Source organism: Megalops cyprinoides, chromosome 17 (assembly GCF_013368585.1).
Source record: "Megalops cyprinoides isolate fMegCyp1 chromosome 17, fMegCyp1.pri, whole genome shotgun sequence".
Taxonomy (NCBI): domain Eukaryota; kingdom Metazoa; phylum Chordata; class Actinopteri; order Elopiformes; family Megalopidae; genus Megalops; species Megalops cyprinoides.
The window spans coordinates 25,552,763-25,579,037 of NC_050599.1; the positions used below are offsets into that span (position 1 = coordinate 25,552,763).

The 26,275-nt window shown below is 43.5% G+C and overlaps 2 protein-coding genes across 3 annotated transcripts in view; both read left to right on the plus strand.

The window, feature by feature from the left end:
- LOC118792525 (kunitz-type protease inhibitor 1-like) lies at positions 1-13,315 on the plus strand. The gene is made up of 11 exons (XM_036550401.1): positions 1-188; positions 458-930; positions 2,333-2,490; positions 3,164-3,305; positions 9,332-9,502; positions 10,056-10,088; positions 10,495-10,626; positions 11,005-11,055; positions 11,156-11,326; positions 11,426-11,485; positions 12,072-13,315. Exons 2-11 carry the CDS (start codon positions 516-518, stop codon positions 12,251-12,253), a joined length of 1,515 nt encoding a protein of 504 aa, XP_036406294.1. The 5' UTR covers positions 1-188; positions 458-515; the 3' UTR covers positions 12,254-13,315.
- A 2,834-nt stretch (positions 13,316-16,149) lies between these two features.
- The window catches only part of LOC118791917 (pleckstrin homology domain-containing family G member 3-like), a 67,807-nt gene continuing 57,681 nt past the window's right edge, over positions 16,150-26,275 (plus strand). For both annotated transcript variants that reach the window (XM_036549448.1, XM_036549451.1), the window contains exon 1: positions 16,150-16,310. The gene's annotated coding sequence lies outside the window, so the exon portion shown is untranslated. The remainder of the gene's footprint in view (positions 16,311-26,275) is intronic.

Consider the following 26,275-nt stretch of genomic DNA (forward strand, 5'->3'; position numbering starts at 1 on the left):
CACTTCCTGAAGCATACAGGTAAAGGGACACACCGGAGAAACAAAGGCTGGTCAGACCTTTCGTCTCTAACACGCGATTAAAGAAAACATCGCAGTCTAGGGTTGACTGAAATAGTATTGGGAGATATTCAGACGTATTTCATGGTTTTGAATAACAAGGGAATAAGTGTCGCATTTAATTTCACGCGGTGAGTATACGTTATCTCACTTGTTACTGAAGTAAAACTGTCCGATTCAGATACAAAGTAATAGCATTCTCGGTCTTTTCTTTGTGTTCTAACAGCCGAGTGGTAACTATTGCTCAGCACAAAACAATTAGTGTTACTTGCGCTGAAAACGTTCTTCTGGCAAGATTAAACAAGTGACACAATTGTGTTTATCTCTTTAATCTAGAATTCTGTGTAGGCATCACAAACACAGGAGAGGGTGAATGTTGACGGTTGTTTTTGTTTTTCAGATTACTTGTCAACTCAAACAGGGCGACGGTTTCATTTTAGGCGCTCCATTGCCCGAGGATGCCTCCGTTCCTCATAGGACTAGTTCTGAGCGCCTCGCTGCTGCTTCAGACAGGTTGCTCGGTGCGAGCCCAAGACGAGTCCTCCGGTGGATCTTGCTTGGATAAATACCGGAAGGGGCGACAGGACTTTGTTCTGGATACTGACGAGTCGGTGAACGAAGGTGCCACTTTCATTGGGTCCCCGGCAGTCCAGAGCGAGAGCGACTGCGTGAGCGCTTGTTGTAAAGATGCAACGTGTAATCTGGCTTTGATGGAGAAAGGCGAAGAGGAGGGTTCGATCCAAGCCTGCTTTCTGTTCGATTGCGTGTACAGGCAGAAGTATGTCTGCAGGTTTGTCAAGAAGACCGGCTTCAGCAACTACATCTTAAACTCCGTCTTCGAGGAGTACCTTGAAGGCGAGGACCACGTTCACGGTAAGATTTTTGCTTCCCACCATCTCGATGTAAACAGGAATTGACGATTAAGATTAGATCACCTCTGAGTTAAAGTGAAGGTGATAATCGAAGCTATTCTACAGGTCTGGGTCGCACCCGGCCCCACGAGGTGGCAAGAGCGGGCTTTGCCCCCTCAATTGTATTTTCTGTCCCCCTCCCCCGAGTTTAAGTTTTATGTACCTTATAGAAAAACAGCAAAAACAACAAAAATATTGGAAACGTTGGAAAAGACACAGGGAAGTGAAGTTTCGGTCAACGAGAGAGAGGGAGAGAGCTGCATGGCATGAGCAGAAAGACAGACAAAACGATATGATCATCTTTTCTTTTTTAACATAATGACCCTGACGTTGTTGGCTATTATTTTGTTGATTTTAGCAGTCATCTCTCAGTGGTTAGAATCGTTCATAAATTCTATTATTTTGCGTCTTGTAGACCTACTTTCCGAGTGCTCCGATTCCCTAAATTGTGCGAGGACACTCAGGTTTAATACTGGCTTCACCACTGCTGTGAAATAAATGTTTTATTTGATTTTGAAAAAGTAGTCTTGTGTTGTTGTTATTTGGTCTTTCAGAGGCCATTGTATGGTTAAATCAATGAATTTCATTAAACCTACCACCAGACCAATTTTAGGTGGTGACCTGGCAATCTGCCCCAAATATTCCTATTTCATATTATGGCCATGATGCACAAACACATGGAAAAGGTAAGGTAGGGAATTATTCGCATCTAGTTGCCACCCACAGGATGAAAAAATGCATAAATAACCATAGCACGATGATAATCTATTGTTTTACTATATAAAAATGATTTGCTCCCTCGCCATTTTTAACTGCCCCCTCAGTCACTTCATCCTGTACCCTGGCCTGGTCTGGGTCAGTGAATATTCTCTGAAGTCTCCCGTAGAACCATTAAGTTATATAAAGTAACATATTCGCCACATGCAGTCTGTTGCCCACAACATTAACTGCTACACACATGACTAACAAACTCAGGGTTTCAAAAACAAGAGTTCAGGTTGCACTGTGAAACTGGGGCCTGTGGTATTGCACTGTCTCCCTTCTTCTTTAAATAGTTGTTCTGGGGTTATATTGAATTTGACTAGCTGAAACAGCGCTGTGTTATTCACCGTGAGAAACGGTCACTTTCAGAGAGAAGGTGCTGTGGCCTTGTCTATCATCTGCCTGCGGGTTGCCAAATAACCTCCACCCAGAACAATTTTTTCCGCTCTTTTTTTAGCCTGAGCTATTCAATATACATGTTAGGTACGCTTAGCTCTCATTTTCAAACTCAGAGGCCCAGCTTGGGTGAGGATGAAAGGAAGGAGAGTAGTGGCTTCACCTTTCTGAAAGTAAAAATGAATCGGGATTGCACCTCTCCGTAGATGAGGAGGACAGACGTCCGATCGCTAACGGGGGACCGGACAGGGTGGTCCAGCCAGGGGAGCCTGTGACGCTGAACGGTATCGAGAGCCGAGACGACCACGGGATCAGCACGTACCAGTGGACCCAGCTCAAGGGAGACCCCTCAGCTGTCATGGAGGTGGGGTACACTGATTCTGACCTCAGGCACTGATCTCAGATCAGTTTCATCCATTTGCACATAAAGCTCAGGTTTAGGATGGAATGAACACTAAAATGATGAGGTCTGTCAATTCAGCCCATCTAGAGTCATCTTCATTATCTGTAATAATAATGATGAAATAAATGCAGATTTTTCAGATCTCCATAATAAAAATGACAAAAAAAAAAACAAATGAAGGTGATGGTTCATGATAGTGGTTTGTTATTTTCCACAGCAGAATGTAGTATCATCATGTTATTTTTTCTCAGTAAATCGCTATAAGACTGTTTTCTGATCCTGCTGTGATCTCGTCCTAAATTTGAAATTTAAGTCAGCATTAGTTTTTCATCACTTGCATAACATAACGCTATGCCAGTAACTAAACAAAGCAATGGTTGCATTTATTTTTTGTTCAAAGTTCTGTTCAGATTGGAAAGATTGAACTAAAAAGGGAAGAATATGTATTTAACACCAATTACATGATGTATCAAAGTATTTTGGTTAGTCATTCCTGCCAGTTCCTGCCCCACAATGCAAAGGATATAGCCTAGCCCTGTTCCAGTCTTGTGTTCATTATTCCACTGAAAGTCTGTTTTTCTGTGATTGTGCAGTCAAAGCTACCCCTGTTTGACTGCAATGCACTGTGTTGTAGAAAACTGAACTAGAGGACCAAGTGATGGTGTCCAACCTCTCTCCCGGGGTCTACGTCTTCCAGCTCCTCGTCACCGACACGGGCGGGCAGTCAGACACGGCAAAGGTCACCGTGCTGGTGCTCACCCCGGAACAGTCTCAGAGTGAGTACCCCAGGGGATTCTGGGAGATCTGGGCAGGACCATTTTGGGATTCACTGGGTGATTCACTGAGTGCAGGCTGAGCCGCTAGCTTCAAAACCAGCCATATCATTAGCTAACAATGATTGGGAGCCTGCAGCAGCAGTACCAAGTGAGTTTGATCTGCTAGGGATAGGGGTGGGCAGATCTTTTAGGATTTTCTCATCTCACTGCTTTCTGGCACCCTGCAATTCACCAGACAACTGCAGGTTGCTGGGATGACATCAATGGAGTAGTGCCTATCCTCCAGCTGGCACCCACTTCACTGTGGTGCACTGTGGGACTTGTAGTGTGAAAATAGCCATTGTCTGTGTGTGAGTGCATCTGAGCATCACCTTCTTCTGGCCTCAGCTCTTCTGCACGAGTGCACAGGTTGTCATGGTGAGATGAGCCTAATGTATAACTGGTGATTCCAAACAGAGTTGCATAAAGGGGGAAAAGCATGAATGAAAAAAAAATATATATATAAATGGTGTCAGAACACATAATATTTGATGACACACTGATGAAGGCTAGCAAGCTGAAACAGCTGTGTGAAGCATCCAGTTGTTTATTACTACATTACCAAAGGTCTGTCGTCCCAGGGGAGCCGACTCTCATTGTCTTTTCAAATGCACAGATATTGCTGTCCCAAGACAACTGACTCAGAACTGAATGGGTTTACCTCAGGTGAATGGTTTGTGCCTGTGTTTCTCACTAGTTTTTTGGTCCTAGGCAGAGATAGAAGCAAACACTTGTGTAACAATGTTTGATGCATGCAGAGTGAGATGCTTGCAGAAATTTGTGGTATGAGAGCTGAAGATTCAGCATTTTTAATGTAAACTTTCAGTTTCAGTCATGCATTGACAAGGTCTGTGACAAGCCCTGTATATCTGAACATGTTAAATATTTCAAGCACATGCCAGAATGGTGGGACTGAATTTTTTTTTTTACACCTTTTACACAAGGCAACCCAAGTTGTGTCTTCCCAAAAAGGCAAATTACCCATGATCCCTGCCTGAAAGCACTGGTGCATAGATGGAAGAACAAAGAATATTAAACAGTTTCCCTGCAGATTCAAACCTTATTAGAGGCCGCTGCTGTTATTGAAAACGGATTGTTCAAATGACTGTGCATTATCTTGCAGCAGCTCAGAGTGATTAAATAACATTCTGATAGCATGCTGATATTTTCATTTAATGGAGTGTAACCCAGTTTTCTAGATGAATAACCTGAGCTTGTTAAAATCCCAGTGCTAGCGTATATTGGCATGGTAGTGAGAATTAAACTCAGGGTAATGTAACTTTTTTTAAAGGCATTTATGAATTAGTCAGGACTTTATGTTCAGCTGAACTTGTCCAAAGTCATACTCTCTGAAGTAGATTATATTAGGCATGCTTCTTTGAACTCAGGAGGATTTGGCCTGACCAGAAGGTTTTTGGCACAGCACTGGGAAGGTCACTGAGTATTTACATTTGCTGCCCTAAAAATATGTTTTTTAACATTATAATTGAGTTCCTATTTTGCTTCTTAGCCTTTGCCTTTGTTCAAACCGGTTGAGCAGCAACCTCACATTCTCTGATTGGTTGGAAGGATATTCTGCATTGCTGTATTGCATTCGCGTGTCCCATGTATCTGTGTTACCCTTGTATCATCAGGATCTTACAACAGAGGCACTTCCCGCTGTCCTCTTCCATGGAACCAAATAACTCCTCCAACGTGTAAGGCCTCTGCGAAGAATTCCACAGAATCGCGTTTCCAGTGTACTTCACCCCGGCAGTTACAATACGGCACGCATAACATTTTGCGGTAACTTTACATTGTTTTGCCATTTCTTCCAAATGGCATAGTGACTACGATCTTGCCTTTTTGTATTCAGATTTTTCGTTTGATGTGTTCTGAGGTATCGCATCTGAAACCTTCACACCAGCCTTCCCGGTGCAACTCAAAGGGCAGGTTGGCTTTCGGTAAGAAGTTCCAGCCTAACCGGTGAACCATTGCCACCCAGCCCTGTTTACAAAATAGCTTGAAAATACCTTCGCTGCGAGTCTAGTCTGAGTCTGTTCCAGCTGGTGAGAACACACCGTCCAATCACAGTGCTTAGCACTCAGGCGCTCTCACCGCAGCTGAAATGTCCACCTCAGCTTGGTTTTGTCACGCGGGAAGCTGCCCACGAAAGAGGAAATCCCGGTAGTCAGACAGGGGCTGGACCCCGTGATTGTGGAGGAGATACGGAGAGACACACTGAGCTGCACAGTGAATGATTAGGGCTTGAAGTGGCAGTCCCATGTGATAAATGTCCCAGCGAGCGCGTTTCTTGAGCTGGCAGGCTTAGACGAGCAAAGGCTCCTCGCTCCACTTGATGTCATGGCAGCCATTGTCGTGAAGTGACACTCTCTGCACACGCCCATGGCTTGGCCCGGTGTTGTTTTTCCTGTCAGGAATATATCAGCTGCCCAGACTCATCCCATAATTCCAGTAAAGTGGCTAGTCAGCCACCCACCTTTTTTAGGTTTCAAATGAGCTAACAGTGAAGACACAACTAAACCCCAGGGGCCATGAAGGCTGTTCTCTGGAATAAAAACCAAACCATAGTTTACGTCATCAGTCATGGTTTGACACTATCTAACTGGAACATGACATTCATTTACTTTTTTGGGGAAATTCTTTGTTGCCCTCCCATGGCAGTTTCATAGATTATTGATACATCCAAGCAGACATTTGCTTAGTAATTTGATAAAATTTTGTTCAAAAGTTCAGTTTTCTTACAGAGCAACCCTAAACACGTTTTTAACACATTATTTCAGATACTTTGGTTCTTTAATTTGGGAATGGGGCTATCAGAATTCACATTTTAACAATGGGTTGACATTTGAGAGTGGGAATGAATGCTGTTAAGTACCTGCGTTATTCGGTCAAAGCCAAATGCGGTTTCCACCTGTGTTTTGCAAGCGTGCCAGCTTGAGGTGAGCAGTGCCTGAAGGCTAGACTACCGGAATATTCCACCATTACAAAGAAGAGCTTGTGGGGTGTGGGCAGCTATCTCATTCTGCTTTGCAAACTCATTTGCGCAAGATTTTCTCTTCTTTTTTTTTTTTTTTGATTGGCCTCTCTGCTGCCTCATTTAGGCCATGGCTCCACATCCCCTTACTGTGGCCGGACGCTCTGAGGGAGGAGATTAATGAGGGTTTTCTGTGTGGTCCTGATTTGGGCAATCTGCCTCCGTCACTCCGCGCAATTCCCAGCCGAGTTTCTGCCCTAGCAGGAACTGACCCTCCCCCGTCTCGGGTGCGGCATGCTCTGAGGTTGCTGTCAGATTTGAGGAACCGGTCGTCCCGGTTTCCCCCAGGGCAGAGTCACGGCAGTATTTACAGTCTCACACAGCACTCTCTCCTCCAATGACAACACAGCTTTACGACGCCCCCCGGCCGGCTCTGCCCACTCTATGCTCTCAAATGAATTTTGAATTTTATGTGCTGTTTTTTCACCTGTTCAATTTTTACCATGTAGTCCTTCGGCGTGTGGGTGGTCATGCTGTAGTTGTTGACCTTGCAGCCCACAGGTCTATATATTGATTTCCAGGATAAGCACTGTTGCAGTGCCCTTGAATAAGGTGCTAAACGTGAATTTCCAGCTGTTTGAATGAGTAACTTGTTAAACTGTAATCTGTGTGAGTCACCCTGTGTAATGGCTTCTGCTCGGCAAAAGCATAACTATCAAGAACTAATTAACATGAACTCCATGGTGTGAACTCGGAGTGATTCAACAGTTTTGTCATCTTGGCAAATTAACGCTCAATGTGCCATCTTTGGTGAATTTCAGAAAAAAGCCTCATGGAGTATATAGAGTCACACAACTTTGTAGAGAGCAAAGCCAGGCGAAAAAGGAGCTAGTTCCTGTTTTCACTGACTGTGGTGAGAATCATCTCTGATTGGTCTGTCCAATACTTACTGTTCATAAGAGTCTGTGCAACTCATTCCAGCGTGAGTTATGTTCACTAAATGGGATGACCACAGACTCTTTCAAAAAAGGCAGGGGGCGCTAATATGATTCCTCTTAATTACCCAGCAGTTTAACATGGACAGTCAAAACATTCTGGACCTCTCATGCAATTAATGGCTTTATATAATAACTTTATATGTAGTTTTTTTTTTTTTTTTAAAAAACCCTCTGAAGTTGCATAGATAAGTTAAAAAATATTTTCAGGTTTGTACATAACGCTGCATTATAATGGGTGTCCTCTCCGTGCCGTTTTTGGTGTCGAAACATGGCCATGTGCATTGGTGTCTCGCCTGTCCTTTGCAGATGAACAATAAGCCCTTTAACCCCAAACACGAGAGGTGCTGTTGTCATTGATGTCATTGGTTGCCATGGAGGCAACGAATGCTCTCCTATCACCTAAATTATCTTCTCAGCTGACATCTTTATCCTAAGAGGCACTCACAGCCGACAGTTTTTGCATAACACCACTTCATACAGTAGACTATGTACTGAAGCAGTCCAGGCAAAACGGTATTTTTAAAGGTACAGTATAGCAGTGGTGTCCTGCCCAGGGCAACAGCCTGCAGCATTAAGGTCCATAAACTCAAAGCTGCTCTGCTGGCCTTCAGCTTCACTTTGGATCACTTGTATTGGGAGGGAAGTGGAAATGACCTACAGTCCAGGTCCAAATCCTCAAAATGTCCTGACCACAACAGTGTGCAATTTCATAGTTTAACTGTAATTTTTCAGTGTCCCATATGAATGGATTATGTATGTTTATGTGTTTTAAAGTACAAATTTCTGTTACTGGATAGTATTTATTACATCAATGAAGCTGATACAGATTTAAAGAGGTTTCTGGAGACGTCTAAATTCTGGGGGGATGTTGAGCGTTTTGCTCCACCACATATAATGAGCCCAGCTTCTCAACTGAAAATGATCTTTGACTCATTCAGTGTGATTTCTGTTTTAATGGGTTTTGTGTGTCCACTTGTTATAAAATATTTGACAAATCTGCAGAAGCCCATTTGTTTTGTGTTGCTGTTGTTGACAGGATGTGGCTGTTGTCTGAACACGCATACCTGGAGCTGTTTGTCTCAGTCGTCATGTTGTCTCCACCCACCTCCTGCTGTTCCATCCTATCATGTGGCTCCTCAATGTCCCTTACTGTCAGCACAGTAGCCACACACTTTTGCAGTGTTTCAATAGGCCAGGCACAGCCGCCTATCAAGGCACTCCCCTCCTACTTCCTTTGCCCCACCTTAGCCTGCCTGTTGTCACACGGAGCAGACACCGTGTCTTCTTTCAAAGGTTACGTAAGCTTGCTGATCACTCACATGTGGCACCATCCAGTGCTCTCATAAACAGGTGACGGTAATGCAAAACGCTGTGAAAATTCAAAGGATATAGTTTGCCTGACATGTGCTGTGTTTAATAGTAGACTGAGGTTTTTTTGTTGATGCTACAGCAGGGATGTCAGGCTCATTTCATAGAGAGCCAGTCTTAATAGTTCTGTCTATTTCCACTGCTGTATTTCCCAGAATGCACTGCAGTAAAATATTTGAATACAAGGCACATATTGCAATTTTCAGCTGTAACGGAATGTTTTATGCAAAAATGCTAGACCGAGTAAATTGCTGGACAAACTTAGAAATGAAAGGCCAACACACACGCACACATGCACACACACAAGCAAATGCTTGCTCTGCAGGAATCAAGCTTGTCACCCCAATTTAAGGGCCATGGCAGTGAAGTCCATCAGCAAAATTCATTGGCAAGAAGAGTGCTTTTGCCAGAAGTAAAACGGCACACAGATGTGCAGTGAGTAGCCATAATCCTTTTTGCTCTGAATTCTGTGCCCTCACATGTAACCACAACAGATGCAAAGAGCTGGAGATTGAAGGAGTGGCCTTTAATTTCTTTTTTTTTTGTGTACTCAGTCTCGTCCGACTGTGACCGGGCCCTTATCATGTCTGATGTCATCTGCCTGGCTCACAAGCTACTGGTCTGTCCCTCCGTGTCTCTCCCAGGTCACTGTCTGGTCCCCAAGAAGGTGGGTCCCTGCCGAGGCGCCTTCCCCCGCTGGCACTACAACGCCGTGACGGAGAAGTGTGAGGAGTTCCTGTTCGGCGGCTGCCGGGCGAACCGCAACAACTACCTGACGGAACAGGAGTGCTCCAGCGCCTGCGATGGCATGTCAGGTACCGGCTCCTCTGCGCTGAACGTGTGCATGTCGTGTGTGAATGCACGCGTGCACATGTGTACAGTATGTTTGTGTGCCCATGCGTGTGAGCATGTGGTCTATGCGTGCATGTGTCCATGTGGCATGTGTGCACATGCACATGTATGTGTGCACATATGTGCAGGCATGTGTGTGTGTCCATATGGTGTGTGCTTATGTATATCTGTGACAAGGATGCTGAGACCATGTGCGAAATCTCTGGCAGCTCTGAGTATTGAGTTCACACTTGTCCTGTTTTTAAGTATGAAGAATGTAACCTAACCTTTCTCTAAAGAAAATCATAGCTTTTTCTTAATTATCTGTAACATATCAGTCAAATTGGATTGGGGAATTAAAATGAACTCCAGGGAAAGTGTTTTGTTGGACAGCGCCACCCTGAGTAGATAGCCTTTAACAGGCAGGTTTACCAGCCAAACATTTTCCCTGCCTTTTATTTTCTCACAGAACAGCCTGGGGTGACCGGCCAGACCTGTCTTTGTGTGTTAACACTTTTATATGTTTCTCCTCCACAGTGGTTTCTAGCAGAAGTGCTCCTGCTCCTAAAGGTAAATGAATGACTTTTTGATGTCAACGCCAAAAATTACTCATTTATAATGAAAGAAGGCTATTCATTTATACAACCACTTGTGCAACAAGTGAAAATGACTTTGGACCAGAATGCTAAGAAGCATTCAGCAGGATTGACTACCCTAGGGTGAATTAATTAACTACGGATTGAATTCATTACATTGACTGACACACACACACGCATACACACACATACACCCTTAGTAATTAAAGATGGAGCTAAACATCCAGACCCCAGCATTTCAGCTTACTGTGTGTGGAGTACCTGAGGTGCAGAAGAACAGAGAGTGTGTTTGTGCTGTGTGTGTGGCATGGGAGCGGGGAAGCTCTGATCTCACAGGTCTGTGTGTGTGTGTGTGTGTGTGTGTGTGTGTGTGTCTCCAGGGGAGGTATGCGAGGCCCCCTGTGAGGCCGGCCAGTTCTCCTGTGGAGGTGACTGCTGTGTGGACGCAGCGCTGGAGTGTGATGGGGAGAGGCATTGTAGCAGCGGCTTGGACGAGGAGGCCTGCGACTACCGTGAGAGCCGCCACACACTCCTCACTGCACACTCACATCCACCCACTCACATATCCTCACATCGACTAACATACACTCTCAGCTACCCACTTACTTATACTCACTTAAATCCACTTGCATCCACTAACTCACAGCCACTCACTCACATCAGCTCACATTCACTCACTAGCATGTACTAGCTCACGCCCTGTTGTTCACTTTCACTCACCCATATCCTCTCCCTCACATTCACTTACTCACATTCACTTATGGGAGCACACACCTATTCACCTTCACTTACATACATCCTCACACTCGCATCCACTCAGGACCAACTGCTGCTCGAGACCCCTCTAGACAGAGGTCGAGCTGCCTAACCTGTGTTTTCCTCTTCATCAGTGAATAAGACCTTCTCGCGTCTGCTGGAGATCCCTGTAAATGAGCAGAACGGTGAGCACTCTCTCCTGATTGGACAGTCATTCTAACCCTGGTCTAACTCTTGAGATGGCATCCTCGGCTTAACCTCCCCCATCCCTCTCTGTCCCTGCAGTCCGCTGCACAGAGCCCCCCAAGACGGGCCCCTGCCGGGCCAGCATGACCCGCTGGTACTACGACCCCATCCAGAGGAAGTGCCTCCGCTTCAACTACGGCGGCTGCCGGGGCAACGAGAACAACTTCCACGGTCACGAAAACTGCATGAAGACCTGCAAGTCTGTGACAGGTAACAGCCTCAGTGCCCCATCCAGGCAGCCTGACAAACTGTACGTTACTGCAGACGTTCTGTGCCCCTAATCGTCTGACTATGTTTCTGCGTGTGCAGAGAAGGACATCTTTGCCAAGGGGATGTTTGAGCGCTCTGAGATGGAAGACAGCCAGTCAGGTAGCCAGCCTTTTTTTTCTCCCTTCTCTGCATTTGAACCCGAGCGGCCATTTCACACACGCAGGGTCGAGCCGCTTAATTCTACAGTTGACCTCTCCAGTCCGTGGTTCGCTGTTTGTAAAGCGGACTACAGATGCTTTGGGTTGATGTTTAACCTCTCACTTGCTTGTCCTGAGTTGGAATGTCAGCTTCACTGAGTTTTGCAGTATTTCCATAATATGCAAAAAAAAATGGTTCTCTGTATTTTGGAATTTGATGTGAATCTATTTTGTAAACACAAACTGCTTTGATACTCCTGCACCAGCAGTCGATTGAGGTGTTTTCTCTCTCTCTCTCTCTCTCTCTCTCTCACTCTCTGTCTCCCTCCTGTTCTCTCTCACACTGTCTTCCTGTCTTCTTCTCTCTCTCTCTCTCTCTCTCACTCTTTCTCTCTCACTTTCTTTCCCTCACTTATTCTCTCTTTCTCTCTTCTTCTCTCTCTCTCACTCTCTTTCTCACTCCTGTTCTGTCTCTCGCTGTCACCCTCTCTTGTGCTCTCTCTCTCTCTCTCTCTTGTTCTCTCTCTCTCTCTCCCTCTCTCTCTCAGGCACGGTTGCCATCGCTGTGGTGCTGGCCGTGGCCATCCTGGCCTTGGTGGCCGCCATGGGGTACTGCTACGTGAAGCGCAAGAAGGAGCCGCCACGCCCGGCCGTGGTCGCTGCCTCCCCGGTCTCCACCCCAGAGGACACAGAACGCCTGGTCTACAACAGCACCACGAAGCCTGTCTGAGACGCTGAGGGGCTGGCGCAACCGGGCAGACACGTGTTCACGGCCTTCCTAGTGTTTTCACCACCATTTTCACGTGGGGTGTGGGGAGACGTCCCATTACTGCTGTATCCGTTTTTAGGGGATTTCTTAAGCCGCTTGAGGTGTCAGGTGTAATTTTAAAAAGGGGAGTGTGGGTTGGCAGGGAAACGTTTTCTTAGTGTTGGTCTGCACTGTGGGATATGACAGGTTAATCAGGGGCCAAGCAGGCAATTGAATAGTTCCACAGGGTTTTTCTCTATCATTTCTGTTTTACATCTGCAGAATCCTCTGTACCTGTCTGGTTTTCTCAGCATCTAGCAGTCCTTGCAGTTTCTGCAATCTTCTACTAAGTAATGTGACTTAGGAAAAGTAATCTATCTGCTCGCACCTCTGTGTCTGCAATGTGGACCCTGCCACTTATGTATAATGATTTTTGTAAAGGCTTTTGGTTGTTATCACATTGTATTTATTGTACCAGATGTAGTGTTGTTTTTTTTAAGAATATACCATTATGTAAGTTGAGGTAAATTGTAAATAGTTAATGTTGTCTATCACAGAGAGAAAGGATGAGAAGGTTATTGGGTGTTAGTGTTGTAAATCCTTTGCCTGTCCAACATACTTAATGAAAACCAAGTTTGAAAAAAAAGAAAAAAAAAGCTATGTGTTCAAATGAAAATTGCTTTCCAAACTGCAGGACAGCAACATTACAACACATTTTGTATATAGTTTGTTTTGTGTCATTGTTGAGAGAAGGATATTTAATTATAACTGGTATGAATGACATAGATAGCTATACAAGGTTTCTATAATCTTATGTGTTTGTGTTTATATTGCAATGTTTGAGTAACACTGTCCTTTAGACAGTGATTGCACATCCCCTCTAATGTCATAAAATACTTATTACATGAATATTGCTATAGATATTACTCGTATATATATTACTCACGGTATGACAAATCTCTGTGAAACTATCTCCTGTGAGTTATTGCCGCAGAGGAAGATGAATGTCATTTATTGTAGATCTTAATTTCTTTTAAACTCAGGACTGGAAATGTTTGTATTTTAATTAAAATAAACATTTTTTTCTTATTTCAGTTTTGTGAAATTCCTTTCTTATCCACTACACTGTTATTTTTATTTAGCTCAATGTTATATTTTCAAATGGCTTTTTTTAAGTTGTCATTTGAAAAATTGCCTCTCCCTGCATGTTTTTGACATTCTTAAATAAGCACTTTCTTAATCTTCTCTCTTTCTTTACATTTTACTTTAATATTATACCCTTATAAATGGTTCTGTTTGTGACACATTACTGAAATGTTGTGGTATGTTGTTTTTTCTTGTCTTTGTGTTGAGATGCTTGCACATGAATAGCACTATATTTATACATTATTATTATTAGTTCTAGTAGTAGTATTGTCAGTTATTCAGTACAGTATTCAGTACGGTTTTATAGGGTCAAACCATTATTAAGGAAGTATAAACCTTGAGTCTTTGTCATGGTGTCATTAGCACCGTTGTCCAACAGGTGGCAGCATTACTTCAACATTCTAAAGTTGCTAAACGATTACGCAAGCGAAATTCCACACTCAGATGGAATTTGGTTTAAATAATTTTATGTGCATTAGTAATCCACTTTACATTTATAAACCTTTGCACAATTACATGAAAAGTTGAAGCGTTCATAAGAAAAAATGGATAGTTGGTTATAGAGAAAGAGAACACATTTATTGAGAGCCGTGCCCATGGGCACTAGACTAGTCGAATCAGTCAAGAACACTCATGGCAAAATTACAGTGAAAAGACAACAAAACTACTTTTGTTTATCAAAAGTATACATTAGAAGGGAAACATAAGTCACATATTTTTATTCTCAGTAAACGGAGACTCTGCTTTTGAAATACTTTGAAATAACATATGTTGGATTTACATAAACTGGGTTCTGAGGGCATAGATGGAAATTACCTGAAAGGTCGTCACGTATTTTTCCACACATTAATTCGTGAAATACCCACAGGACTCTTGGTGGAAGCAGAGACCTTTGGAGGATTGAAGAACAAGCTTGACCCGTGCTAGGTGACAAATGATGAGCATATGAATTGAATGACCTGCAATAGTAATTAAACTTTATGAACTTTACAAAGCTCTGTTTCACACAGCCAACATGAATTCTGTTTTTCCAAACACCATTTCTGTAATCTTCAATGCCATGGTCAAGTTCAAGTATCTGGTCAGCCAGTAGTAAGGACATTATATACATTGAAACCAACAGGTGAAGACTTTAATGTTTCCAGCAAGAAAGCAGGAATGGAAATCGACTTATATACGCAGGAGTTTAGTTTAATATTAAGTAATGAAACTCGACATGCCAGTTAGCAATAGCAAAAAAAAAAAAAAAAAAAAAAACTTGCCTTCATGCGCTACAGTGACTATGCCTTCAGTTTCCTAGTTAATGACGTTATTATAAGAAACCACACGCCATAAAAGGTCTTTTTACAGAATTCGCAGGAATCTGGTTGTCCTGAAGAGAACTTACAAACGTCTGGCGACTGGGTTAATAATGTACAATGTTTTGGTATGGGCATTTGCTTTTTCATAAGCCTGTGTTAACTATTGCTAATGTCTTTGGAATGTGCTCAGATTAAAGATTCCATGTACCAGATAATGTTGTTGCTATGAACACCGAGATCAGGGTTTCACTGCGGAACTTTGTGCCAAATAAATACATAGGTGTTGCAGTTCCTAATCTATTTTTGGGAGAGACAAGTGATAGGAAAACAAGGTGAAAGAAAGTTGACCAGCCTTTCTCTTTTGATTTTATCTAAACATTTTAATCCCACATACTGCTCGCCTCCTTGAAAGCGGTCTTTAGTCAATGAACGGAAGATTAATTTTAAAGAAACATTTCACGAGATAAGTAAATCTCCGTAGAATTTGCACGATCGAGTGGATCCAAGCAGAAAATGAACTTTTTCATACCGAGACTACCTTCTTTTCTGACGTACCAGCCTGTACCAACGTTATCACTGCCAACACCGTAGTAGCCTAAAGTAATATCAAAACTGTGGTGTTGGTTAACACATTGCGGCCGTTATGAAACGTGAAAATTACTAACAATCATTGAGCACTGGCTAACACCTAAGATGTTACCTGTCAGACATCGCTACAGTCTCTACGTCAGCGCATCGAAAGCAGTTAAAATCAAAACAATGCAGCGTGTTCGTCGTCCCAGATTCCGCAGATCGCAAAGTGATCTGGTTTACGAATCCTATTAGGTCTCAAGAACAATCCAGTTCATATATAGTAATATCAATGAACCCGCGCAACATTTAAAAAATATATATATTAAACGTGTCCGGTTATCTTGGATTACTGGCTGTGGGGGGATATTTACACGCGGGTTGATGGAATCAGTCCTCTTCAAACAGTTGAAACATAATACATGAAAATGATGTTCACGGGTGGTTTTCTGAATACACTGAACATTGGTACACTGGCATCTGCCAAATGTGTGCGTTTAGAGGTTGAGTGACTCACTCTGAAATGACACACTAACCACGAGATAACGCGAGATGGGTACTGTCCATCTTCCTTTGAAAAATGTCCGTTATTCAAAAAATAAAATAAAAAAAGTCCATTGTCCAGGATGGTTTGCCTATATGCTTATGAGGTGAGCAATTTGTGTTAGGTACCTGCGTTGGTGATGCCTAGTAGTCACATCAATTACTATGCAGTTTACCCAATACAAAGCAAATGTTAAAAAGTAAAAGTTATTTCATACACCATTTAAGCGCAGGCGCAAAGGAGGCGGTGCCTTCCTTTAGTAGTCGCTGTACTCAAAGTAAAGCTTTAACTGTAAATTAGTTTTCGGGTCTCTGAGCATCCGGAAAGTGGCTTCACTTTGCACGGAGTTTGAAGCTAATTTTCTGAGGAGAAGACCTTTCGTGGAAAGCACTTCAAATGTTACCGAAACCATAACGGCTCTGCCTATCGCCGGACCTCTAAGAGAAGTACCGTAAACTCTAGAGTTTGGTAAAGTTTGGTAAGTAGTAACGCTTAACTTGTTGCGCGTTGTCAAGACGCATATAACTGTACTCCGTTGCACACGGGTCGTGGAACTGTTAAAACTTTAACAAAGTGTCGAGGAAAAATAAATAAATAAATCCTGTTGCAAGGAAAATTTTTGCTACGGAATGACAGTTGCACGTTCACGTGCTCTCGTTGCAACTTCGAACAGCGAGTGTATTGAAGGTATTAACTACGTGATGATGCATGTCCTCAAAAGAAAAAAAAAATGCAACCCCACACGAACTTTCACATATCAGGTGTTCCCATTCACCGTTAGCTAGAGTGGGAATGAAGTATTCGAAAAAATATTAGCTGGCTGTAGGTTAAGATTCACCCAGCATATTAACAGCGTGAGAGGGAAACACAACTGAGCACTATTTGACATGCAAGCAACTGTAGGCACGCATGACCACAGCAAAACTAGGTCACAACGTTTTTTGTTCTCGCTGATGTCAGAATTCTGCGTTCGGGTGTTATGTGTTTTCACAAGGATGCGCACTTAAATTAGTAAAACAAAAGCGTTGATTTTGTTACTGTACGTTAATTGTGTTCCTCGGATAACCCTGCCGTTTGAGGGATGGTTATGTGTCAAGCTAGGTCTTAAAGAGACTGCAGTCCAACAATTTCAGATGACAACATGCGCCTATAGTTGCTGTTATTTATTGTTTCATTGTTTATGTGTTCACTATAGTGTCAGACTGAGCAATTTAGAACGCATTGCGGTTTAATAAATTAATTTCGTAATTGTATCAAACATCCAGGTCCCATCCATGTAACTACTAATATTGTTATTATTATTAAGAATAGTAAGAACATTGGTAGTCTAATAGTAGTAGTAGCGGTAGAGTATATTAGTTTTTTTTATTTAAATTAGTATACTCAGCACTTAAAAATGCAACATCTTAAACATACAGTTGACACACGCTGGATGACAGTCGTGTCTGTTTCATGTTGTGACTGCTTCATGTAAACAGTTAGTGCATTTTTAATTGGCTTGCTTTAACTCAGGTTGACTTCCACAGCCTACTTAACACAGTGTACCATTGCACCAGTGTGTATTTCCTGATGCAGGTCGTGCAGGGTAAGCGCATCTAATTTTGCGACAGTTTCAGTAACAGCACCTCCTTGGGGTATGAAGCTGTATCTGAGTGCATCAATTCACGTTTCTGTTTTATGTAACGGTTTTGCACTTGCAATCTGTAAGACAAAGCCACATGATTAGCCTTTTTTTGCACAGATGTTGGATTTCAGGTTGTCCTTGGATGATCTTCTCTACTGCTAACAGATGCTGAGCTGTTTTGCATTAAAATCAAGATTTATGGGGGGGGGGGGGGGGGCATCTCATCAGCCAGAAGTTCCCTCTCGGTACCTGAGACTTGCCTGCTGCCTACCAATTGCTCCGATAATAACAGCTGGGCTTGCGCCTAACGTGTGATGTTAGCTCTCCAGGTGTACTGTGGGACTTGTAGTGTGAAAAAACATTGTTGCCATGTGAGGATTGTATTGGCTGTACCCCAGCACTTTGCGCAAGTGCGGAGTATGTCACCATGAGAAAATCCTAATCTAATTTTGAAGTTTGGGGTAATAAACAAATGAAAATGCAATAAATTAGTAACCAGATAACATCAGGATTTCATTATTGTGCTTTAACTTTGTAATTAAGATCTCATATCCATTTGTCCATTTCAGTTATGGTGTTTCTACTACAGCTGTTTATGTCACAACTTCCTGAAGCAAAACTGTTGGGTTAAGGGGTGGTACAGGAACAGACTAATATCCCAGCATCCTTTAGTGGTACCTAGGGAACTGGTGATGCAGGTCTAGAAGAGGTTGCAAAGACCAGCTGCTGTGTTATGTAGGCATCCCTTTGTCAGTGATGTAGTTTTAAAAACTTGAGATACCAGGGGTGAGCTCAACAGGTAAAACATTGTATGAAAAGGGTAATGATGGGAAGTGAAGTCTGGAGTATGTTCAATTCACCTTTAGGGACCATTGGAAAGGGTTTCTCAATGTTTACCTGTTGAACTCGTTCCCAGCACTGTGATATGAGAGCACACAAAAAGAAGAAGTTTAAACAAAGGGGGTCTTAATGAATTCCCTTTATAAAGTTCTGAAACGTTCTTTATTGGATGCACACAACAGGACGTCAAGGTTTAACATTGATGAGGAGTTTATATCTGCATACATTACACAGTGCATTACCGTGGCTTCTAATTTTTCATTGCGGGTTGAAGGGGCCTCATTGCTCCAGTACTAATTCTAACCAGTTCATCCAAAAGCAGCTAAAACTGATCGGGGGTCAGTCATTCAGTCCATTTCCTGTGCTCAAGAAACGAATCATTCCTTCTGTAAATTAAAAAATGCAGTCGTCTTACATTCTAAAAGAACGGTACATCTCTCTTACTCTTGTATCCTGTGTTAGCCTGCAGCTTTGTCCTTGTATTCTGTCTGTGATACTTTTAGTGCTTGAAGCAGTGATGTGATGGATATCCCCTCCTTTTCTCAATCCAGTGAATGTTTGAGATTAGCTTCTCTCCAGGTGAAATCCACACATATTCAAAGGTTGATCAAATTCATTAAAGCAGACAAACATATCCTGTTTTGAGCATGACATAGGACATTAGAGTAGGACATGGATTTATGCCAAGGACAATAGAAGTGTATATTGTCCATTGAACACCTACAGTCAAAGTGCATCACTAATGAATTGATTTATTGTTGGTTCCCTATTTCTAGACATGAATGATCAGGTGGGACTAAGTTCAAAGCTGCATATCTTAAGCAGACGTCAGTCTCAGCCGCTCAGTAAACAATGACAACCTTCCATTGCTGGGGTTGAGCAGTTTCGGGACAGATAAGAGTCCGTTGGCCAGCAGTGTTTATCGGAAATGTCTGCGGTTTAAACCGGGGGGGGGGGGGGGGGTTGGGGGACGGACGGACGGACAGACAGAAAAAAGAAAACGCGTTCCCTCTCACTTGAACTTTGGACCAGTTCTGAGATGGGCATGACCCACGTACCAAGGGCTGCCTTTCAGGGGAACGCACGCCTTCAGCACTGAAATGGGCCAGGGTGTTCTGCGGAGCCACTGAGTGGAGTGAGCCGAGTTCCAAAAAAATGTTCCCACCGAGTCGACTAGCCTCTCTCCCAAAATAAAAAAAGGTTTGCCAGAAAGCTTTGTCACTCTTTCCTTTGCCAGTCATCGAGGAAGCGTCTGAACTTGTGTGCGTGTGCGACTCTGGGAACAGACAAGGAGGAGTTCAGGCTTGTATTTGGAGAGTGTGGGAGTGCCGCCTGGATGAGATCAGGGAAGTCACCCACGTTTGCCACTTCGTAACAGTCGGGCTGATGGCGTAACAGCTACTCAGTGTGCAAGTAAAATTGCCATACTTCTAAACGCTCCAAAGAGAGTGCCAAGGCAAGGTGGACTTTGGGACGCACTGATCATTCTGTCCAATTTTTTTGCTGCTGTCAGGTGTAAGAAGTCTTTTGGGGTTTTGGGGGCACACTCTGTACTTCACTATGAGGGAATCCTTGCCTCAGATGTGATTCAACTGGGGGCCATACTGCTCTCACAAGTTTGTGATCAATCGCCGCCGAGGGTTGATTCTGACTCATGGCCAGAACCTGTGAGCAAACAGAAACCACCAGCCATGCAAACGGTTGCTCATCTCACTGTTTATTTTTGTTGTCGTAACATCACAAAGAGGAAGGGCTTTGTAATCTGCTGCTCTGAAGCAACTGGCCTCTACTCTGGCCTGTGGGCGGACTTTCCTCTGTGAAGCATAATGTTCCTAGTGAAGTCGGCGTTTTGCTTTGGTCCTTAGGCTGACAGAGATGTGTGACACCAGCAGCCTTGTCTTTTGTGACTGTAACCTGGCTGAGAGAGGAAACCGCATCGAAAAATTACACGAGCAACGCCACCAGGTGGGTGCAGCCTAATCGGTGCTTTTGCCATTGTCGTCTGATGCTTTCTAACGTGTGTGTTGCCAGAGACCCCTAATGCGCCATCCAGAGTCAGAGCTGGTTTTCCTGTTCTTTCAAGTGTCTTCCAGTGCAGCTGCCCCATTCCACAAGAATGACAGTGCTCTGCTGGATATACATTTGGTAATGTAATTAGGAACTAGTGTGGAACAATGGGTAATTTGGCATCCTCTAAACATTACTTCAGTTCCATAGCCTGGCACAGAAAATCAACACACTGAACGAAACAACATGACCAGATGGACTATAGGGGGCTAGAGTTAGCTAAATCTCCAATCTGACCTAAGGAACCTCTAGGAGATGGAACTTATCTGAGGAGGTGGGGTTGACTTGTACAGTTCTAACATCTATGATGATGGAATGAGTCACATCTCCAAGTAGAGAGACATATGGTACCTGTTCAGGGACACTGTCTTGGTGGTACATGGGAATGCTCCCTTGCAGGTGTAATACCATTACCATTGGCTAACACTGCTCTACCCAGAGTAAATGCCAGGGAAATCTAAACCATGGTATTAGTTCAGGGTGTGTCAGGTGCAGCTTGCAAGCACAGCACAGGGCATTAGTAAAGGTGCATTTCAGAGGTTATCTCTTTTCCACTGAGCTTTTGCAAGGATTTCTTGCTTACCCTTATGCAGCTCTACGGAGTCAAATGTGATGGTGCGTTCAAGCAATTGAGCAAGACCAAACGGAAATGACTCACTCGTATAAGTGTTGTGAAATTCTTTATCAGTGCTGACACTTATCAAAATCGCATATTTTCCCTAAAACCTAAATATTTATTCTAAAGGTGTCGCTTTTTCAAGGCTGTACGTTATTCATGATGTCTTCAGGGACTGATTAAGGAATTAATCACTGTTAAATTCTGTCTTTGTTTGTGTGGGGGATGGCTTGCCACCCAACCTTCAGTGCCACGCTTTGAATGCAACAAATATGATAGAAAGTTATAGTCATGCCTGAAAGATAATACCTTTCTGCTTCATAAACCTTCAGTGTCTCATAGGGGAGCAGACAGCAAGTGTGGGTTCTGGGACAGGAAGTGAGTTGTGCTGATGTGTACCTGGTTTGAGAAGCCTGGCTAGAGATGATGCACATCTTTTAAAACAACCATGAAGGAAAACCCTGGTTTCCTGATCAGAGAACAGATAGAGTTCAGGAGCAGGCTTGTGCGAACCATGTCACTTCCTGTTCTACAAGAACTGATATGTTTCTCAGTCATCCTCAAATAGAGATGTGGTTTGCTCTGTATATTTGCAAAAGTATGAAGTGCACATGTATATATTTGTCTGTGTGCATTTTGTGTGCGTGTGTGTGTGCATATGTGCGTGAGAAGAAGGCAGGAGGATACCATACTGTCAAAAGAGCATGGAAATAAAATAACATCTTCTTGTTGATCACTGGATTTCACAGTGTATATAGATTTGACTTCTCTGCCTTTGGCTGTGAGGATGTGTGGCGTAACAATTGAATCTAAAATGGCATTCAGAGGGGTGAAAGATGAAACCCAGGAAGAGTGTAACGCTTGCATACATTCCCTGAAATGTCCTTCCTCTTGAATTATCCATATGTCTTCCAAGTAATAATGTTTTCCTTGGGAGTTCATTGTAAAATACTTACCAATCTTTTCCAGATGGATTTCTAGCTTCAATTACACATTTGCCTCTGTGCTAAATGATAAAGTATCTGCTAGGTAAATGACGGATCATTTTTTTCTTCGTAGAACAGCCTGAGGCACTTTAACTTCTGGATCACTGGAGCTATCTAAATATTATCATGCTGTCCTGTCACAGCCAAATGAAGCTGCCGCTCCGGGTTCCTGGTCATGGCTCATTTCTGAGAATGGGCTGCCTCATATTTACTTAAGTCATACTCCCTCAGGCCAGTGGCCTGCAGACCTTCAGTCAACCGTTCATCAGGCATTTGTGCATGGTTAATCTGTGATCAGTACTTGCAGAAAATCCCTTATGGTAGCAATAAACAAACTCTAACCCTCCCGAGTGGAACGTTTACAAAATCTTAGGAACTTCGCATTTCTCATAATGTGGAGTGGATGCTCAGTGTGTTGCGTAATGGAAAGGGGAATGGCGCGTTGCACACTTCAGCTGTGCATCCAAGATGGGCGACAGTGATTCCTGGTTTTTACCTGTTAGGCGGTTCATTTATATGTGTGTTTTTTTATGATAGCTATTGCTCTAGGGCTAAATAGTGCCACACCCAGGGTGCAACCCCTGACCATCATTGTGACCCAGAGGGACATGACCATGACCCACAGGTATGTGACCTTGACCCAATGTGTGTGCTGCACACCAGAATGTTTTGTGCTCTAATGATAACACTGTGATGTAGTGATGGGGAGTACTGCATTTAACACAGAGGTTGCCAGTTTGATTCCTAGTTGGGCCACTGCTGCTTTACCCTTGGGCAATGCACTTAACTGAAATTGCCTCAGTAAATATCCAGCTGTATAAATGGACAAAGGAAAAAGTATGTAAAATGTAAACTATGTAAGTCGGAATGGATAAGAGTATCTGCTCAGCAAATGTGATGTAATAATGTGAGACAATACAGTACCATAATGTTTATAGCAAAACACTTTGTGCATGCTAAAAGGCTTAATACTCACATGTACATATCATATGTCCATGGAAATATTTGCAGAATTATCAGTATGATAGCGAATTTGCCCACATTACCCCACATGCGATCAAGCAGCACTGTTCTACTCAGAGTGCTACTCAGTGCTTCCTCTGTTCTTGTGTCTTTCCCGTATGGTTGACTCCACTCGCTTAAACCTGTGAGATGTTGATAGCAGTCATCGCAGTCGCACCTTCAGTGTGACTGCATTTGTAAGCGTGTGTCTGTAAGTGTGAGTCTGAAGTGTGTCACTTACTTCCTCTTTTCTGTGTGTTCTGTGTCTTTTCTGTATCTAAGCAAACTGTGTAGTGAGGCCTCAGATCTGAAGAAAGCCTGTTTTCAGCATTGTAAATACACTTCTGTGTATATATAGGTCTTTTAGTTGCTGTGAGTGCTTTTTAAGTTAAGTGTGTCAACTTTACATATTAAGAGAAGCTAGTCTCGTATTAACGTTAAGCGTGTGTGTGTTTCTTGGTGAGAGTGTCTTGTTTGCATTTAGGTTGTGTGTGTATCGGTGGGTGACAGTGTGTTATTTGCACATGTGTGTATTATTTCCTTGTGTATGTCTGTTAAGTGTGAGTCTGAAGTGTGTCACTTACTTCCTCTTTTCTGTGTGTTCTGTGTCTTTTCTGTATCTAAGCAAACTGTGTAGTGAGGCCTCAGATCTGAAGAAAGCCTGTTTTCAGCATTGTAAATACACTTCTGTGTATATATAGGTCTTTTAGTTGCTGTGAGTGCTTTTTAAGTTAAGTGTGTCAACTTTACATATTAAGAGAAGCTAGTCTCGTATTAACGTTAAGCGTGTGTGTGTTTCTTGGTGAGAGTGTCTTGTTTGCATTTAGGTTGTGTGTGTATCGGTGGGTGACAGTGTGTTATTTGCACATGTGTGTATTATTTCCTTGTGTATGTCTGTTAAGTGTGCATGTGTGGATGTGTATGTGGGTGTGTGAATGTGCGTGTGGATTGTTGATTGCCAGGGTGTGTGCTTTATTTGATTATTTGCGAGTTGTGTTGTGTGTGTGTGTGTGTGTGTGTGTTACCCAGCGGTGTGGTGCGCAGCCTTGCAGAAAGGATCCCTTTGTGTGTCCGCCGTGCTCCGCCACGTGACTGGAGGCCCAGCGGTCCGGGATTGTTTGTTTATTGTGGCCGTCCAGCTGGTCCCTTAACTCCTGCCTCTCCCCGCCGGGGGACCACAACATCCACCGGACAGGGGCTCGGGAGTGGGTGAGGAGGGGTTAAACGCCTGTCGCGCACTCAAGCCCCCTCTCTCCCTTTCATTCCGCTAGCACTGACCTAGGAACAGCAGCCCCTTTAGATGTTCCACAGGAGGGGTCATCCAGCCAGTGGTGGAGGCCGGAGATCTGGCTGCCTACACCCAAGGCTCTCGAGCCGAACCTCTCGCGCCAGTGGGATGGGCGTAAGCAGGGCCTGCAAGCCCAAGGCAACGGCTGAGCGTCGCACTGCGAACAATGTGGATCTTAATCCCCGAGAAGCTCTGCTCCTCTGATCTGAGAGAGAAAGAGAGAGAGAGAGAGAGAGAGCGAGAGAGAGAGACAGAGGGAGAGACAGAGAGGGGGGAGAGGAAGGGAGAGAAATATGCAATTGTTCAGCGATGGTACAGGAGGCGGGGCTCCTGACCAGCCGTCTGTGTTAATTTAATGCAGGGTGCGCAAATTAAACAGACCTGTACCCTCAGTGCGCTGATGTGGTAAAGGGGCTGACAGCACCAGCAGTGGAGAGAAAGGCAATGCAGGGAAGCCCACACTGCAAGAGTTTGCCCCCAGAGCTGTGTTCTGTTTAATGCTTCTGCACAATTCTGCACATTGCTAAATGCTTCACTGTGCTTCACATTGCAAAGGGTAATGAGACACCAAACGTAAACCAGGCAGCTACTGTCCTGAATCTTTGAACCTTTGAGACAGGATGCTTTGGGCATTTCAAAAAAGTGTCAGTAGTTTATACTGAATTCCTCATTTAACGTGTGTGTTTCCTTGGCGTTTGAAATTGATTGTTCACTGAGTCAGTTGGCATTTGAAAATGAGCCAAAGGAAAGGTTTTGTTGGATGCACAAAGATCACCACTCAAGTTACACGACCCTGAGGAGGCAAATTTATGAATCCAACCAAGCACTTTTCCTGGGTTGCGTTTCCTAGTGGAAAAACCTAATGCACCTCAGAATTCACTTGTAATTTCAGCTGTTTATGCAGAAAGTTCAGGAAGCAGGAAATGCTGTAGCCCTATGGGGCCAAAAACGTTCCTTGTAGAAAGATCCGGCAACTGTGGGGTCTGACATTTAATCACACCTCATTCACCTGCCCTGTGCACTCATAGTGCGGTTGCTACCGCTGACTGTATGCTGCAGGGGTCCTGGGTTCACAGGCCAGCTGAGAGAACGCAACCCCAGGGAGGTCAGCCTGAAGGCCTTCGCTGTATGAGTCAGAGTGACTGGCGCAAGCTAGCACGGGACACCGAGCGACTCTGTGCTGGGCGAGGACGGGAAGTTCCCTTTCACAACAACAAGGACCCTGCCAGTTTGTGTGCTCACAATCCATCCCAGCTGTCACCAGGGACCAATTCGTACAGTTCCCAGCTTTTTATTTTTCAGTGTTAATTATAACAATAGGCATTTACTTTGCAGTAAAATAATATTAATGATAAATGATAATATTTAATAATGATTGCTTTTTATATTAAGAAGTACTGCTCCTTAAAGATGTATTTAGTATTGTGAAAGTCTTACGCAATCATAAAAAACAGCTGGTGTTGTCCAGTTCAAGGGGGATCTCGGAGAGTTATGAGCTGTTGTAAAAGCCCCAGGGATGCTCAGCCCTCTGGCTTATGATGTACATTTAATAAAAGCCATAGACGTTTATATTCTCACTGCAGAAATGTTGAGAATTCTGCCTCCAGCAAGTCTGTTTTGCCTGTAGATCATTCAGGCCCACCCTATTGAGTGGGGGCCTCTGGTGGTAGATGGTGGTACTGCAGCTTCTCGTTAGGATTCAGCAAATCCAAAGAGAACCCATCACTGACTCTTTAAAGCTGACAAATCTTGTGGACATTTAGCAACTTTTTTTAAAGAACAATGTTTGAATAAAAGAAAAAAATTTTAATTCAGATTTGCTTCAACCATTTGTTCAACCATTAATTTGGTCATTTTAATGTTCATCTGTATGGAAAGAAATGACTTCCCTCTCCCCTGCCTCCTTAGTTCTCTTTGTATGGTGGTGGGTGTGGTCCTATTTGGGAGAGCATGCTTGATAAATTACAAATTGGTTCAGGTGGGCTCTGCTCAATTTCATGTAATCACGCTCCTACAGTTA